Below are 16,069 nucleotides of genomic sequence, written 5' to 3'. Positions count from 1 at the left end.
TCCTTATAGAGGCAAGCAATGAAATTGCATGTCTGAGGCACAACTTTTTGTCAAACTCTTCTCTCAAATGTCTGATGTCTAGTCAGAGTAAATTTGATAGTTTGAAATAAAGGAGGAAGGGAAGGTGAGTAGAGGAGGGATGGGAAATCAATCATTAGTCTGGAGCTCACCACTTCGGGTGACTGAATGACAGGAAATAATGCAGAGGAAAAAATATTAATGAAACTTAAAAGGTTGTTTCTAAATGGTTTTCTTTTGATTTTCTGTAAGGATTTCATAAAGAAAAGAAATTATGCAATAAATTATTTTACTAAAAGGAAGCCAGCTCCTTTTCATCCAGCACTAAGACAAAGCAAAATCATAAAATCTGTTGCATATCTTAAGTGCTAATTAAATGATGGGCTGTTGCTGCAGTACTGCTCATAGTTGACTGACGTGACCTTTTCAGATAATCCATTTTGCTGCCTGAATGTCACTATAGAGTTCTTAGTTCATGTTCTGTTGGAAGGTTGTCTAGCTGAGGCAGAGAATTGCAGAATTATTGGGAAAAAAATACAGCTTAAGAGACAGGCAATATGGTAGCAGTCCAGAAGAAAGACCATAGGCATGAAATATAAGTTAAATGATTTCGATTAGGTTTTGGGGGGGTTTTTTGTTGCTTTTCAAGTATGAAGTCGTCAGAGATAGGGAGAGAGGGAAAGAGGGAAAGAAAGCAGGAAGGAGGGGACTGGGAAAATAAGCTGAAAGTGTTGATTTTAAAAATGCCTGAAATACAGTCATTCTTAATGTGGTCCTGTAGGAGCAGCAGTTTTTATTTCAGGAAGTACTTTCCAGGAGCTGTTGCGAAGAAGAGTTTTGAAGATTAGGATTGATGACAAATATGATGAAAGCTGAGGAAATATGATCAAAGCTAAGGAAATAACATGGACACATGTCATTTCTCAGCAGCAGATCTGCATTTGTTTACTTTATAAGTGAAGGTCTACTTAAAAAGTGGATTTGTAAAATATTGGTTGGTATTTGTCCATTAGGACTCTTCTGTGGGTTTAGGTAACTTCCTGTTTGTAGTGTCAGACACTAGTCAGTTTAATTTTTTTTTGGTAGATTTCCTGTCAAATCACATTAAGCCAGAAAATTTATGACATGCATTGTTCACTGTAGGTGCTTTGTGGTAAATTTTCTGGCAGGGATTTCTCTTAAACTGGGAAAGAGCGACCCAGTGGACAAGGTACTACTATGAGAGTTTTGAATGCGGCTACTTGCTTTTTCATAGTTCATTATTGCCAGAAATATTGGCAAGACTTCATTACAAGAGCTCACCATAAATTGCTGCATGGGATCTTTTTGCATGTTTGTGTATTGGTTCTTCAGGTCTCAACTGCCACGGAACAAACAAAATTTTTTATTAGTAGCTGGCAACAGTTGATCCTTTTTCTTATTTTCTTTTTGTGGATAACAAAATGTTTGGCAACTAAAGGAGCAGAATGACCATTTGCATTGTACTCTAACAACACTAGAAGAGCCAGCATTAGCCCTGGTAAAGCCCTCATTGCATGGACTTCTGCACACTTAAACAATTTTGTTTCCCTATTTCCATAACATACCCAAAGGCAGATGTCAAATGCAAAGGATACAGTCTAAAGAATATAGTGCATTAATGACTGATCAATTTGTTTTTCAGATAATAGTACCCCCTTCATCCCTTTCATATTGAAACTTCAGCTAAATCCTGAAGCATAGATGAGTATTTTTGGAGCTTTATTGGTAGATGCTGCTGAACTCTGTGTACCTGTCCTGCTGCATTCAGGAGAATGTCAGATATGCCACCTAATAGTATTCTCTAGAACAGAGAGAAGTTGAGGAGAAAGATGACAAGAGCACAGTAGTGAGAGCTTAGGAAATTTTGTTATTTCCGTTTCTTATTCTCTTACATGTGAGATACAATGCGAGGAGTTCATAGTAGTGCTCAGAGATCAGCTTTTTGACTTCCATTATGCTCGTTGGGTCTGAGAGAGCCTTTCTATGCTTTTCATTTGACACCTGCCTGGATGCTGATGTTCTCCCATTAAAGTAGTTAGACACTCAGCTAACTACTGTGATTTTCAAAGCCATTTATAAACATATATGGAACTACCTCCTGATAAGCTCTTTGCAGACACTGAACAAGTACTGCAGAGGCCAAGAAACAGCCTTCAGCTTTAAGGATATCTAATTATGGCTGAATCCCACTGTAGATACAATTCATCTTGCACAAACGGCTGAGCCATTACAGCAGTGGCTGTAATCTGGGAGAGCAGGTTAGATAAAGAAGAGTGGTTAAGTGATTCGGGAGAACTGACACAGATCTTCAACTGATATAAAATAGTGTTATTCTACTGAAATCTGCAGAAGCAGATTTTACTCATCTATGGAACCAGGGTGTTACTTTAGTTGAATGATATTTTAGTCATTCTTTTTACTAGAGCTTTCATGCCTTAAAAATGGCATGGTCCATGCTACCATACCTCTCTTATAAACCCGCACCATCTGCAAAACACAAACTTCCAACTAATCGAAAGAGCAATGCTGCTAATTTGACTAGTGAGCAAGATTTGTCATGGAGTAAGGGAAACTACTTACTTTCCCCTTTCCCACCAAACCTGTGCAGTTAGTCAGCCTGGAAAACAGTCCTCGTTACATGTAAAAACAAAACAAAACAAAAACCTTCTCTACAGAGACTCAAACTACTACTGTGAACTGGGCTGATGGGATTCTTATCACAGAATATTGCTGGATTATTACAAAGAGAAGGGCTGGGGCTGGCCTGTTCCTGACTGTAAAGTGCAGAATGATGGTCATTTCTGAAGACAAATTGACCTAGAAATACAGCTGATGGCAGAAATTCAGCACTTTTTTATAGTAAAAGCATAGGAAGTGTTTATCTACTGAAATGCCATGGAATATATAGCTTTTATGGGCAATAGAAACATTTGTGTTCTCTCTTCTGGAAAAAATATTTCTTCTGTGGGTGGCTGTGTGCATCTCTTGAAGAGGAAATAATTTGTGTTATGCAGCTGATACTTGTTTCTCTCTTTAAGACCCTCTACACTCTCCTTCAAACTTGCTATAAAAATGAGGACTCCACAGTAGAGGTTTGCCAGCTTCAAAGAAGAATTAATCATAAAAAAGGTTATGTAACATTGTAATTTTAACAGGATAAAGCTGTGAGAGGTTTCCATAGTAACGCTGCTGTCAGCAACTGCCTTTCCCTGACATCTGGACATGTTTAGAGCTTATGATGTGACTGCAGGGAATACTAGAAGATTAGATTAGAAAAAACATGAATGATATGAAGTTCAGATACAACTCATCATCCTTTTATTAAAAAAGGAACATGCAACGATTTCGACTGAAACGTGTAGATTTTTTGGAGTGATAATTAAAGGTGTGTGAAGGGTTAGTTGGAGCCTGAACACTTGTGATCTCGTAATTAATTTCTGATTTCTAAAGATGACAGTCCATGCTGCCTCTCTTCTAAACCCCCACACAAGTTTGCACAGCTTGTCTTCACCCTTACAGCTCTGTTGAAAAATCTGATTTAGCTATGTTTGCAGAACAGGCTCAAAATTTACTTTCAAAATATGTGTCCAAAATAGGGCTTTGATTTTATTTTTCCCTGGAAGAGCATCTTTAGAAATGATCTATGTCCACAGGGAGTCAAACCTGAACAGAAAAAAGCACTTCAAACTATTCCAAACTGGACCTCAATTTTAGCCATTTTTGTTTTCTTGCACTAAATTTACCAGCAAGGCAGAGAAACAGTCAAAACTGAATCCAAACTCAAGTGAGTGGTTTGACTCACTGGTTAAATCCATAAATGCTGCAGTAGAATTGGAAACCAGCAGGGGCACAGCTGTCCCTAAGAGTCTGGGGAATAATTGTGGCTTTTTCTCTGATTTCCAAAACTTCTTGGAACTCATGCAGTTTTACTTTTTCTGTAAAGAGGGACCTAATGTTAGATGCCGTCTATGCTGTAAAAAGTACCATTTGGGGAGTACTGTTCAGCGCACATGATCTTTTAAACACGTACATGGGCATCAGATTTAAAAAAAAGCACTTAGACATGCCTGAGTTTTTAAAATGTCAGGCACCTACTGCATGCACCGCTGAATTTGTACCTAAAGAAAAGTAGTTCTGCAAAAAGTAATATGTTTTGTGACCCATTTCTTGAGCAATCCCTTTAAACGAATTGCAGTCCAACATATATGGAAGGAGAAGTAGGTAGAAGTAAGTTCTTCAAAGCTGGTGTTATTATGAGAATACTAATAACAAAAGTAAAAGCTGGTGTTATTATGAGAATACTAAGAACAAAAGTAAATAACAGTGTCCTTAACACTCCCAGTGTGATGATGGTGATACAAGTAAAGAAAAAGATCACTTCTTGTTTTTTAGCCTCTAATGACTTTTATTTCAGATGAGAAGTGGCAGTAAGAATCTTTCAGCTTGCAACATGCAATTCCATTTAGTTCCAACCATACATTTCATTGCATCCATATATGTCATTCTTCCATTAAGCTTGATTAATGCAAATTTCTCTGTAGCCATAACCTCAGCATGAGTAAGGTGATGACCATATTTCCTCTTTATACAGGACAGTGTCAAGGCAGGGGACAAGGAGACAACTGGAGTTGCTGAGAAAGAGAGTGAGGTACATATGAGCAGCCTCAGGAGTGTGGCTGTCCTTTAATATCACAAGAGAAATGGCAAGAAATTTTTGTCGCTTGCATGTTATCAATATGTAGGCCAGTATGATATGACTGTGACCCAACTACAATACCTGCCGTTCTAACACCCAGAACATCTCACACAGTGGAGATCTATCTTAGAAACTGCCTGTTGCAGCAGAATAGAGTGATAAATTTTTTATGGTAGTAAATAATGCAGCTGTGTGGTAGAAGGTGGTATAACTCTATTGACATTTGGTGTAAACAGAAAAGATGCTGCAGAGAGTCCCAGTATACACTTTCCATAAATTTGTTTATCCTAGTCCTTCCTATAAGCATCTTTTTATAAAGAAAAAAGCTTTCACTCATCATTTATTTTTGCTAGCATGTGTCCTGAACTAAAACAGATATCTGAAATTAATCATGTTGTGTGCTTATTTTCTAAAGCATGAATCCAGCATCAAATTAGATATAGTTAAAACCAAAACTATAAAGCAACTGAAAAAATCAGTGACATAATGCATTTCTCTTTAGCGGGGAATACCTGGACTCTAATGGTTGTGTTTTGCTTCCATTTCTCAGAGGTGGGAAAACAACCTCTTACTCTCAATCCTTCTATACTAAAGTGAAACTATAACAGTATGTTCAAATGTGCACAGAGAGCAGTACAAGAGAAATGGCTACACATTAAATGCAGGAATAGAAATAGGGACTGAGAAACTGATTGTAACTCCTAGTCATTAATCACTTAGGATTTGTATCTCAGGGTGCTGACAGTCTCCTTTGTTACAACTTTATTAATTTTATTTCTGTAATATTTCTTCACCATCATAAAAACTGATCTCTGTTCACTTTGGTTGCAGAACATGGTAAGTTGGGCTGTCCAAGCTCAGTTTTGTTGCACAGCTTTTTTTACAGCATTGAAATTTCTCTGGCTCCATGGTACCCAAGTGTAGCTAGGAAATCTTTTTACTGCCCGTAGCTGTCCCTACTGATTTGCACAGTTTTGTGCTGGAAATGAGGCCCAGCAATCCAGGCCTGCCTTTTTCCCAAACAGTGGCTCATAGGCCTGACTCACCACTGCCATACTTCTCACTGGCACTAGCACATCTCCATAGAAATCAGTGGAATTACACCAGTTAGAACCTGCAGGACGGGGTTGTAGATCAGGCCTAGCTTCTCTGACTCTTAGTGTTAACACAGTGTGAAATAATGTCCTACTGCTTCTTTAGTGTTGGTTTATCATGCCAAATGTGCAGTCCAACAAGAAACATACAAGAAATTCCAAGCCCTCCCCTGAGCTCCACAGGACTAAGTCTTTGAAATTTAACTTTACACTTCTCTCTAATATGACATATCTTTATAATGCAAGGTCTCTTATCTGGTAAGCTCACCCCCTGTGCTTTGTTTAAAATAGCAGTATTGCTGAATGTGAGAGCTGCCCTAAGAGATCGAGCTGTAGTCTAAACTGGTATTCCACCTCCAGTGGAGGCCAGTCCCTCTGGTGCTGTAATTTTCGTAACTGGTTCTTCTACTATCCCTGAAAGTCTTCCAAGACTTCACAAGCAATCAAAATATTCCCTAAAACATGACAATTAGTTCCCCTCGACGTTATATTAGCTGGCTTAGCTGCAATTGTAACTAACTGTCATAAGAATTGCCCAGTGCCTTTCTAAATCCTGCCTCAGGGCCAGATCTTCAGATCTGGAAAATTGCCATAGCTATATTCAAGTCACAAGTTGAGGTGCTCAGCCCACCCTAGTCCTCTCACAGACCCCCAGCAGCAGACTCCTTTTTTGTTTGTTGTTTGTTTTTTGGGGGTTTTGTTTTTTGTCCTCTATAAGGCTGGTATAATGGAAAAACTGGCAAAATTTTGATATTACTGCTATAGATAAGTTGTTTGAAATTCTAATAGACTGTGGTCTACTAGACCAGAAGTGTTGTTGATGACCTATGGAAAAGATGTTTGTAGGATTAGTTCTCAATATGAAATCAGATAATACAGGTAACTATATCTGCCAGGATATGGTTCACCATAGCTGGGTATGGAATTCTAGCTTTCCTGAATTCAGTGGGACCAACCTTCCTCCTTTTCCTTTTCTCTCCCTCTTCCTCTCATCCGACATTGAGGGTCATAGTGAGGTTCATTTTCTGCTGCCTCCTTGGTGTCTTTGCAAAAGCTTTTTCTACCTTTTTTTATTAGAATAAATGATTATGCAGTTCTAAGATGTTGTGTTGATTTAATAACTTATGGCTATAGACTCTGAGAGTCTGACCCTTTCAGTGAAGTATACTTGAGAGCTGATTTGTGTAAATTAGAATTCTCCTCCTTAGTGGCATAAAATGGGCTGTACAAATACAATAAATAAATAGGAGAGAAGTGTTGATCCTAATCAAATCAGACAGCAGGATCAATTTCTGCAGCATGCTGCTAGAAGCACACGATATAAAGTCATTCTGATTTGCACTCCATTCCCTGTCTTTTCTACTAGCCTTTTCCTGAGTTTTTACATATGTTCTTGAGTCAAGGCTGCTAAAATCAATAATACTGTGAATGGCAAGCTTGCATGCTTTGCTCGAGATTTGCAGGAGAAAGTTTCTGCATCTCCCAATGTCATTTAATGTTGCTTCTTTTTATGATAGGGCATCCTTCATCAGCAGAATTTTCAATTTAAATTCTCCAGTCATTCCTACAGAGTGCTATAATACTTTTTTCTTTCATGGACACTGGAAGAATGTATTTATCACTTTAATTAAGAGCAGCCAAAAGGATTAGTACTAAATATTAGGTACTGCTACAAAACAGTATCTGAAGAACAACTATAAGCAATTACAGGTAATTCAAGTTGAGGTCAGGTAGCTGAGTTAGTCTTATCTGTGGAGGAAAGATTAAGCTGAGGCAACAAAAAGCATCAGGCTGCTAATTGGAAATCAGAGACATTTTTGCTAACTGTAGCTTGACATCAGTACCTAGAACACATTTTTTCTTCAATGTTTTTATTTTATCCGGGTACTACCTGCCATAATATATTAGAAATTCCATGCCAGTGTTAATTGCCTTAACAGAATGACTTTTGTCATTGAACTTCTACCCTCTGGCTCTTAAATTTAATCCACTCTAAGTACATACCGTATATTACTGTGAGCATATGCCAATATATACCAGTTTGACTGTTAGAGCTGAACATTGTACATAAATTAGAGGACAGTCTCTGCTGGATGAGGATTTTAATGTTGATCTGTAGGCAGGTATTTTTCTATCCACATTTGAAGAACTGGAGCAAAACGCATTAACTTTTCAAATGAACTTAATCCTATATGCTTCAGTGATATCCAGGCTCCTTGGGCCTTTATTTATGTTTAATTTTTTTTATACTGACCTAACACTAGATCCTCCATTTATCATTTTTTAAAACTTTCTGATCTTCATCCAGCTATAGAATGTATTAGCTTCTGCTAGTATAGCCCAATTTGCAAATCTCTTTATTATAAAGGAGTCTGTAACAAAATATGGCAATATTCTTGAAGCCAGGTCAGGTCTAGAAGTAGGTGATGGTAGCTGGAGATGGCTTGTAGCGTTGTCCCAAGAACAGACTCCGCCAGCATGGTCCTGTGGACACATGAACGACTTGCAGCCTCCTCCTCAGCAGATATTTGTGGCGAATTTCTTAGCAACACAGCCTGAAGGTGAATCAGCCCCAAGACTGCAGTCACATGAATGTTTCAGCAGGTAATGGAAGGGGTGTTTTATGTGAGTGTCCAGTGGGAAGAAAAGCCAATAAAAAAAAAAGAAAGAGCCTTGACAAACTCTTACTGCAGTAGTGACATCTGAGGACTCCACTAAATGTACCTAGTGAGGTTTCATAGACTTATTTCTTCCACCTGTTAATCAGCCTCACTGTGCAAGTTTAGCCTTGCACTCCCTGCATGGTGTGTCAGGCACAGGATGGCAGCCTTCAGCACTGTTCTCCACCATAAATCATGAGAAATCCCAGTGAAACCAAAGACGTGGGTTGGCATCAGCTGGGGAGGTTGCAGAGCAGAGGCCATTCCATGGCCTCTCTCCAGCTGATATCCACATCTAGTGTCCTGAAGGGAGTCTTCTTCCTGTTATTTTTAGGTGATAACTACCACAGAGGGGGTTGTGGTGGTAGAAGATGTTGGTGCAGCAGTGGCAGCAGAAGCTGATGATAGTGCCACTACCACTGAACAGGAGGGTGTTGCTGCAAGTGACCAACCTGAGGGAGAAGAAAAGGAGGCTGATGTGTCTCAGGTGACTCTTACTGGTACAAGGGGAGAGTGTGTGGGGCAGTCTTTTGGAGAAATAGGGAGAGAAAGTCATGGCTTTTTTGTCTCTTGCCACTGTGTCCTATCAACAGCAGTACCTTGTTTTGTTTTAAGTAAATCATGGTCAAGCTGTGTGACTGTATCTGGCCTGCTGCCTTTTCTTCTGTGACCTCTGAAGAACTAGGGAAAAGCTGCTAGAGCAGACCCTGCAGCTAGGGCAGGCAGTTGCTCCCTTCTGTTATTGCATGTTTTATTTCTTCAATGTACCAGAATAGGTTGATCTGGCAGTGAACAATGGCGATGAACATATTCTTTCCAGGGTTGAATTCTCCAACAAGTTTCATTAAATGCCTTTTGTCCTAGGCTGTGTGATTGATCAGATGCTTTCCTCTTAGCCTTTTCACTTTCTCTGTTCTTAGCTATATTGCTGTAAATCAGGAGAAATCTTAATCCCCTTAATCTGACAAAAAATAGGTCATGTTTCCTACTTGCACCAGCTTTACATCACTATTATCCTGTTGACTTGAATTCCCAAAGAAACATAGGACAGTGACTCTTGGAACTTGAGGCTTGATCCAAACCCAATCAAAGTTAAGAGAAGAAGCGAGAAGGGAGCTCTGTTAGTTTCCATGCACATTGGAAGTGGAAACCAATGGCAGAGCATTTTCATTATTTACTGTAAATATTTGTGGTAATATAGAAAGTAGACTTAGGAAGAATAAGGGGAACTGGTCAAATTAAAGGAAAGGGTTTACTATTTTATCTTGTTGCACAAGTACTGTTTCTTCTCTTAATGTAAGAATGCACTGTGTAGAATAAGGGCATGTTTTATCGTGTTTGCTCCATACAAAAAATAAACAGTTGTGTTTTCCAACTTGAATTAAAGTACTAAATACTCTTCTGGTGTTTTTGTGGGTCCCCCTCCCCCCCACCTTAGGAAAAGATCAGCAGCATCCCTTCAGTAGTAATAGAGCCAGCATCAAACAACGAGGGGGAGGGAGAAGAACACGAAGTCGTCATGAATGAGTCCAAAGATGCTGTGGCAGATACTGGCACTCAGGGCACTGACAGTTCTCCCACTGAAACTTCCCAAGTTGGCAATGAGCAGAAACCCACCGAAGAAATCCAGACTGCACCTTCTCACGATCAGCCTGCATCAGCAGAAGACACAGCTTCTGCAATGCCTCCTGGCTTTCTCCTTAAGGTCTGTTTGTGTGTTCATTCATTCATGCTTTAGATATCCCTTCAAGTCTAGCTTCTGTGGATACATCTGTGCGTATAGGCAGCATGATGGTTACTTGAGCCCAAAGGATGCTTAGTTAGATGGCCACACACATACAGAACTTTTCCTTTGTGCTGTTTCTCTATATGTGAAGTTTGAGAAAAGGTATTTTCTGCACACTGTTGTTATTGCACATATCCTTAGGTAGCTGTAGGACTCATTCAAGTATGGGAGCCTTTTCATCTCACCAAATTATTATTGATAATGAATATATTGAATAAAACTCCACTGTCAGAGTTATTCAAGAGTATCATATGATCATATAATAACAATATCATAAAATGGCATTTTTCTGGCCTGAAAATCTATAGTAGAAGTTCTGGCTCTATTGAAATCCATGGAACTTCCACAATTCATTGTAATGAAGATGTCATTCCATGACTTTAGTAATGTTATAGTTATAAACTGTTAGGGTAATCAAACAGAAAAGTTTAATGAAACGAAAGAGAAATTCTGTCCTTGGCTGGCAAGGGCCATAAGGTATCTTGGTTTGCAATGTACTTAGATAATACTTCTCACTTCAGAATTACTGAGCCAGTGAAAAGCTCCATAAGGATGGATGAACTTTACCTGCTTCCTATTATAGTATGCATAACTCAGACTAATTAGTCCCAAAGCACTCTATGAGTATGCCATTCATTTTGGTCTATTCTCACTGCTCAATATTTTCAGCAAACGTTGAGAATAACATTAAGATGAGGGTGAACAGTATCATGCAACTTTGACTCAGACATGCTGACACAGTTCATCTTTTATTTTTCATCACACTCTCTTGGGTAAGACATAAATAAGGAGAAGCAGAATATATGCCTGCCATCTGGTTCTTGATGCCATTTTCTTTCATTACTGCAGTGTTACCATGGAAGTAGTTGTGCCTTTGAGAAAACTGGAACAGTGCCTCTCTTAAGGAGGTAGAACTATTTAGTTAAAATGATCTGTTCATCACAACACGATGACTCTGCCAGTATTTTGATAATTGCCTGTTTAAAAGAGAGATATTTGGGGAATCCAATTTGGCAACAAATTGGAGTTCTTCCCAGGGCAGACATAAAGTAGGGTTCCCATTGCTTGCCTCCTTGATCCTGTATGGAAATTGGTACTGTACCTCTTGCTCTAATTTCTGTGGATGTTTACAAGAAGAATAATACACAGTGGCCAGAACAAGCAAGAGTCCTGAAATGTTGATTCCTATGAGTCTTTACCCAGTTTATTAACAAAATTCTCCCATCCATCTCACAGATGTAGTGATGACAATAGGGAACAAAAGCAAGTTCCTTACACAGAAGGAATAAGGGTAATAGGATGTCTGCAAGAGGCAGTGCTTGTGGGGTTTTACAGTATAATAAGTTCTTGAGATCCTGTGACTCTGGGAAAGTATGTTTTAGGAAAATTTGCCTTAAATAATGTCTGTCTCCAAGCATACAAATAGAAAACTTTGATATTAATTGATGTTAACATTAACAATTTGAACATATTTATCTAAAGCCATATGTTTGCATAAAGAAGGCATATGTTGGAAAATTAAAAAAAAAATAAAAGCACTATGGCTTTTTTGCAGTTAAGACTAAACAGAGAATTTTATTGGGAAAATATCTCCATCTAGATGATGTCTATGTGTTTGGTATTATTTTCTTTAGGTTGAAGTTCTACATGATTTCGAGGCAGCTAACAGTGATGAGCTTAATTTAAAACGAGGAGATATTGTACTAGTAATTCCTTCTGAGACCACAGCTGATCAGGTAAAAAAAAAAAAAATAAAAATAAAAAGGATTATTTCTTTTGTTGACTTTTTTTTTCAAAATTTGTCTCACAGATTAGAGTTAATAGGAAATGCCTATTCAAAACGGCATTACTGTTAGAAAACATGAAGAGACTGTACTTGGTTTTATTTGAGCCTAAAAGGCGAAGTTAGGTACATTTCTGGTTGTTTTTTAAATAATTTTCTTCCACATGTTCAATAGAAATACAGCGAACTGAAATATTTTTTTGATTACTGCTTTAAAAGAGAACTCCACTTCATACTGTTAGTACTGGCCACTTCATTGGCATCTGCTAGTGCTCAGAAGGGCCAGTGAAGTCTCCCATTGATTTGGGGGTGGAAGGGGGGGCGAATGGATCTCCCTGTGATAATACCTCTGCCTTGAATGAAGAACATTTCTTCAGATAGGTTTAAATACTAATCCCACAGGCACATCTTTGGAGTGCTGGGAACAGTATTTTAAATTGTTTTAATGGCTGATGCTGTGTAAAGGTAGGTAATAACATGTTCATGATCTCAGCTGAGCTTTCTTTTAACACAAGAGGGAAATATGTATTTTTTTTTAATTTCACTATACTGTACTAGAGATTTTTCTTTCAGCAGGATACTTTGTTCTTTTTATAGGGATAGATTCTCTTATCCTTACTCACATTATTCTGTATTATACTTCATGGGCAGTTCAGCCAATTTCATTAGCAATATTTGCAGAATGAGTTACTACTGTAAGGATACAAAAATCTTTTCTTTGTCTTCATTTTTTTTATTTTAGGATGTTATGTATTAAATATATGCTTAATCTTCACTTGATGAATCCATAAAGTGTATTCCTCTCTTGTGGTGTGTGTTGAAATTCTATTAGCATTAATTGCAGTAAATTGTGTGCAATGATGGAGAAAATAAACCTTTATGTATTCATGTTTTTGAGACTGTTCCATTCATATCTTTATTACTGAGTACACATTTGCCCTTCATCTTTAACATCACCGTAAAACTTAATCTTTTTGTCTTTTGCCAGATACTTTGTTGATTTATATAGTCTTTTTATCTTTGTTATTCTTTTTTCTCCTTCAAAATTGGCCTGTCTAAAACCATAATTCTAATATAGCTGGTAAAATCAGCCTGCATTCCCCATTCAAAGAAAACAAGTCCCACCCCGTGGCTTCGATTTTTCTGTTACTCTTGAGTTAAACTTACTAGTAGGATCTATTCCATCTGTGTTCAGAAAGCTGTAGTCCCTGTCTTCTCTCAGATATTCCATCTGCTTTAAAAACATTTCCCTAGCTATACATATTTAGTCAATGCCATAACCTGTAGCTGCTTTACTGGTACTTATTCTGGGGTAGAGAACCAGTACACCACCACATGGAGCCACTGAGCAATGAGGACTTAGTGCTGTATATGAAGATCTGTTAAAATTATTCCATTTCCTTGGGTACTTTCTGTGCAATCATAATACTGCAGCATTTGGTCTTTCCTGTTTGTCTTCACTTTGCTCTGGCTCCTGTTCTTAAAAGGAACAAGCAGCAAGAAACACAGAGGAAAACAGAATCAAAGCACTGAGTTAGTGAAATGAGAATAGGCTGAGCATTTTGAAAAATACTGAATTGATTTTATTCCAGGTAGAATTGGTAGTACTTAAGAGAACCCAGCACCTTCCATCTCTTTCAGTTGACTAGACTGCTGATGATCTGGGTTGCAATTTTGCGTGTGAAGTTCTGCTTCAGACTCAAGTTTCCAGAAACTTTTGGTAAAATAAGTGGCTATCAGCTGAGTTTGAGTTTTTAAAGACAGTAACTCCAGAACAGAAAAGAATTATTATTTCTCCTGACTGCCAATGTATGAACAGGAGAAAAGAAACCATAGGACAAAAAAAATCAGATTGAAAACACTGAGGTTTTTTTCCCATCTCTGGTATTGTGTGATAGTTCTAGCCCACTCCTATGCCCTTGCTGCATTGCCTAAGTATGCTAATATAACTGTGAGAACTTCAAAAAAGTCTCAACACAGATTTGCACAAGTGCAGATCTGGTATAATACTAGATGACCTGGAAGGCTGATTATCCAATTTTGAGTTCAGCTAGGGGTTAGATGGGCTAAGGGCCATACTGTATGCTCACAACCATTTGCTCTCCCAAAACTGTGGTCTGGCAGAACAGATAAATCTGTCTGTGCAAAATCAGAGGCTTCTTTTTAACTGAAGCACCAAATCTTTTAGCCATGTGAGTCTGAAACTTCTTCAGGTGTGAAGCTGGTAACAAGGAATGGAGGGGGACCTGACATCTAAAAAACTGTCTTTTTCTTTGCAGGAGGCTGGCTGGTTGACAGGCATTAAGGAATCTGAGTGGCTTCAGTACAGAGATGCAAATAGTTATAAGGGACTTTTCCCAGAAAACTTCACACGCCGTCTGGAGTAGTTCTGCGCTCAGGCACACAAGTGTGGTATGAAGCTCAGTCAGTAGGTTTTTAACCTCTTTGAAACACGGGAGCCCAGTTTTTTTGTAGTTTAAGTCATTAATGGTTTACAGACTGGTGCCAGACAAAGTTTGTTGAAACAGATCGAAATGAGCATGAATGCAAACAGATAAGCTAGCAATTTCTGAAGCAGTACATGAAAAAAAAATCAAATAAAAAAGAAATGTTCTTATTTGTTCACACGTATGTGGCAACAGGTTTGTTTGTGCTTTGTCAGAGCTATGGTGATCCTGTATTTGGTCCTTTCCCATGAAATCTGAAATTAGCCTCCTTGATACCAAAACCTTAACTTCTCTGCACTAAGTGTATTGTATGGAGTTGCACTGCAGAAGATTTGATTAGTAATCCTGTAGTAATGAGGTCAAACTATTATAAGTTTCATGTGTTTAAAAAATAAAACTGCTGCAACATTTTTTCAATGTTATTTTCAGACACACATTACATATATACACAGAAGAATGTATATGTGTATATATAAGTGCATATGGGTATATATGCATTTCCACAACTTCATCGTAGTTCTTTGACTGTGTAGTATCATCAGTACATGCATTGCTCTTTCACTGTCTGGCATTACAGGAAACAGTTTTGTTTCAAAGCAAAACTAGCTGCTCCATTGCCAAAACATTATACAGTATGTGTGTTTGTAATGTGAAATTTTCATTCTGAGATGATGAACAATATCATGTTCAAAGCTGCTAAACCCTTGGGAAGGCATGGCTGTCTCCTCCTCTTCCAGCTACAGTAGTTACAATGAGATAACCTGGAGGGGGAGCTCTGATGATGCTGTTCTATACTTTTTTATTTAATTGGCTGAATAAAGAAAACAGAACTAATCTCTGAGAAGAAATAAATAAACACAATATATTTTCACTATAGGTATTTATGCAGCATATCTTCACAGATCCTTTTAAAATAAGATATATAATGTATCCTGTATGAAGAAGTCATCTGTAACTTATGTTTTCCAGTGCTGTGTCATTAAAAATAAACCTTTGATCCAAAAAAGCTCTTTCAGCTGTGGTGCTTTTGAATTTTTGTTACACTGAATTTCATATAGTTCATATGTTATATTACAGAATCTAATCTTAATTTAATTCCTCTTTTTCCAAAGAAACAGAGCATAACAAGCGCACCATCTAAATTCTTGCTCTCAATCCCAGTCAAGGCCAGAGCTGCAAAAGGTCTGAACCCCAGCTCAGTGCATCTCCTAATTGTCCTTCCTGGAAATGGACTCTAACTGCTAGCTAATTTCTGCCCACAAATACCAAAGGAACGTGTCTGTGCTTGATTGTCACCTAACTGAAGATTGCTACCACTTACTTACTTCATTTTCTGCTTCTCCATTTACCTTGTGTGGAAAGTTCGTTCTCCATGAATCTGCTCTGTTATGTTTGCTAATGCAGGGAAGTTACAAACGTTTAGGAATACCTACATTTTCCTATCAATTCAGTTATTTTTCTTGATATTTTTCTTGGGGATGGTGTGTGTGTGTGTGTGTGTGTGTGTGTGTGTGTGTGTAATCAGTGTCTGTTTCTACTCCTAAGTTGTCAGATTTAAATTGAA

At 38.1% G+C, this 16,069-nt stretch overlaps 1 protein-coding gene across 3 annotated transcripts in view; it reads left to right on the top strand.

The window, feature by feature from the left end:
- AMPH (amphiphysin) overlaps positions 1 to 15,511 on the top strand; it is a 112,544-nt gene extending 97,033 nt beyond the window's left edge. For 2 of the 3 annotated variants that reach the window (XM_064506587.1, XM_026117859.2), the window contains 4 exons: positions 8,824 to 8,976; positions 9,928 to 10,194; positions 11,910 to 12,011; positions 14,338 to 15,511. In XM_064506587.1, the coding sequence (XP_064362657.1) occupies positions 8,824 to 8,976; positions 9,928 to 10,194; positions 11,910 to 12,011; positions 14,338 to 14,445 (630 nt within the window). In that variant the 3' untranslated portion in view covers positions 14,446 to 15,511. Of the gene's footprint in view, positions 1 to 4,630; positions 4,688 to 8,823; positions 8,977 to 9,927; positions 10,195 to 11,909; positions 12,012 to 14,337 lie in introns of all 3 variants that reach the window. The other variant, XM_026117858.2, reaches the window with a different exon arrangement.
- The last annotated feature ends 558 nt before the right edge of the window (positions 15,512 to 16,069 follow it).

Source organism: Dromaius novaehollandiae, chromosome 2, assembly GCF_036370855.1.
Source record: "Dromaius novaehollandiae isolate bDroNov1 chromosome 2, bDroNov1.hap1, whole genome shotgun sequence".
Lineage (NCBI taxonomy): Eukaryota > Metazoa > Chordata > Aves > Casuariiformes > Dromaiidae > Dromaius > Dromaius novaehollandiae.
The sequence above is the reverse complement of the archived record's forward strand: the minus strand, read 5'-3'. Positions and strand labels throughout refer to the sequence as shown.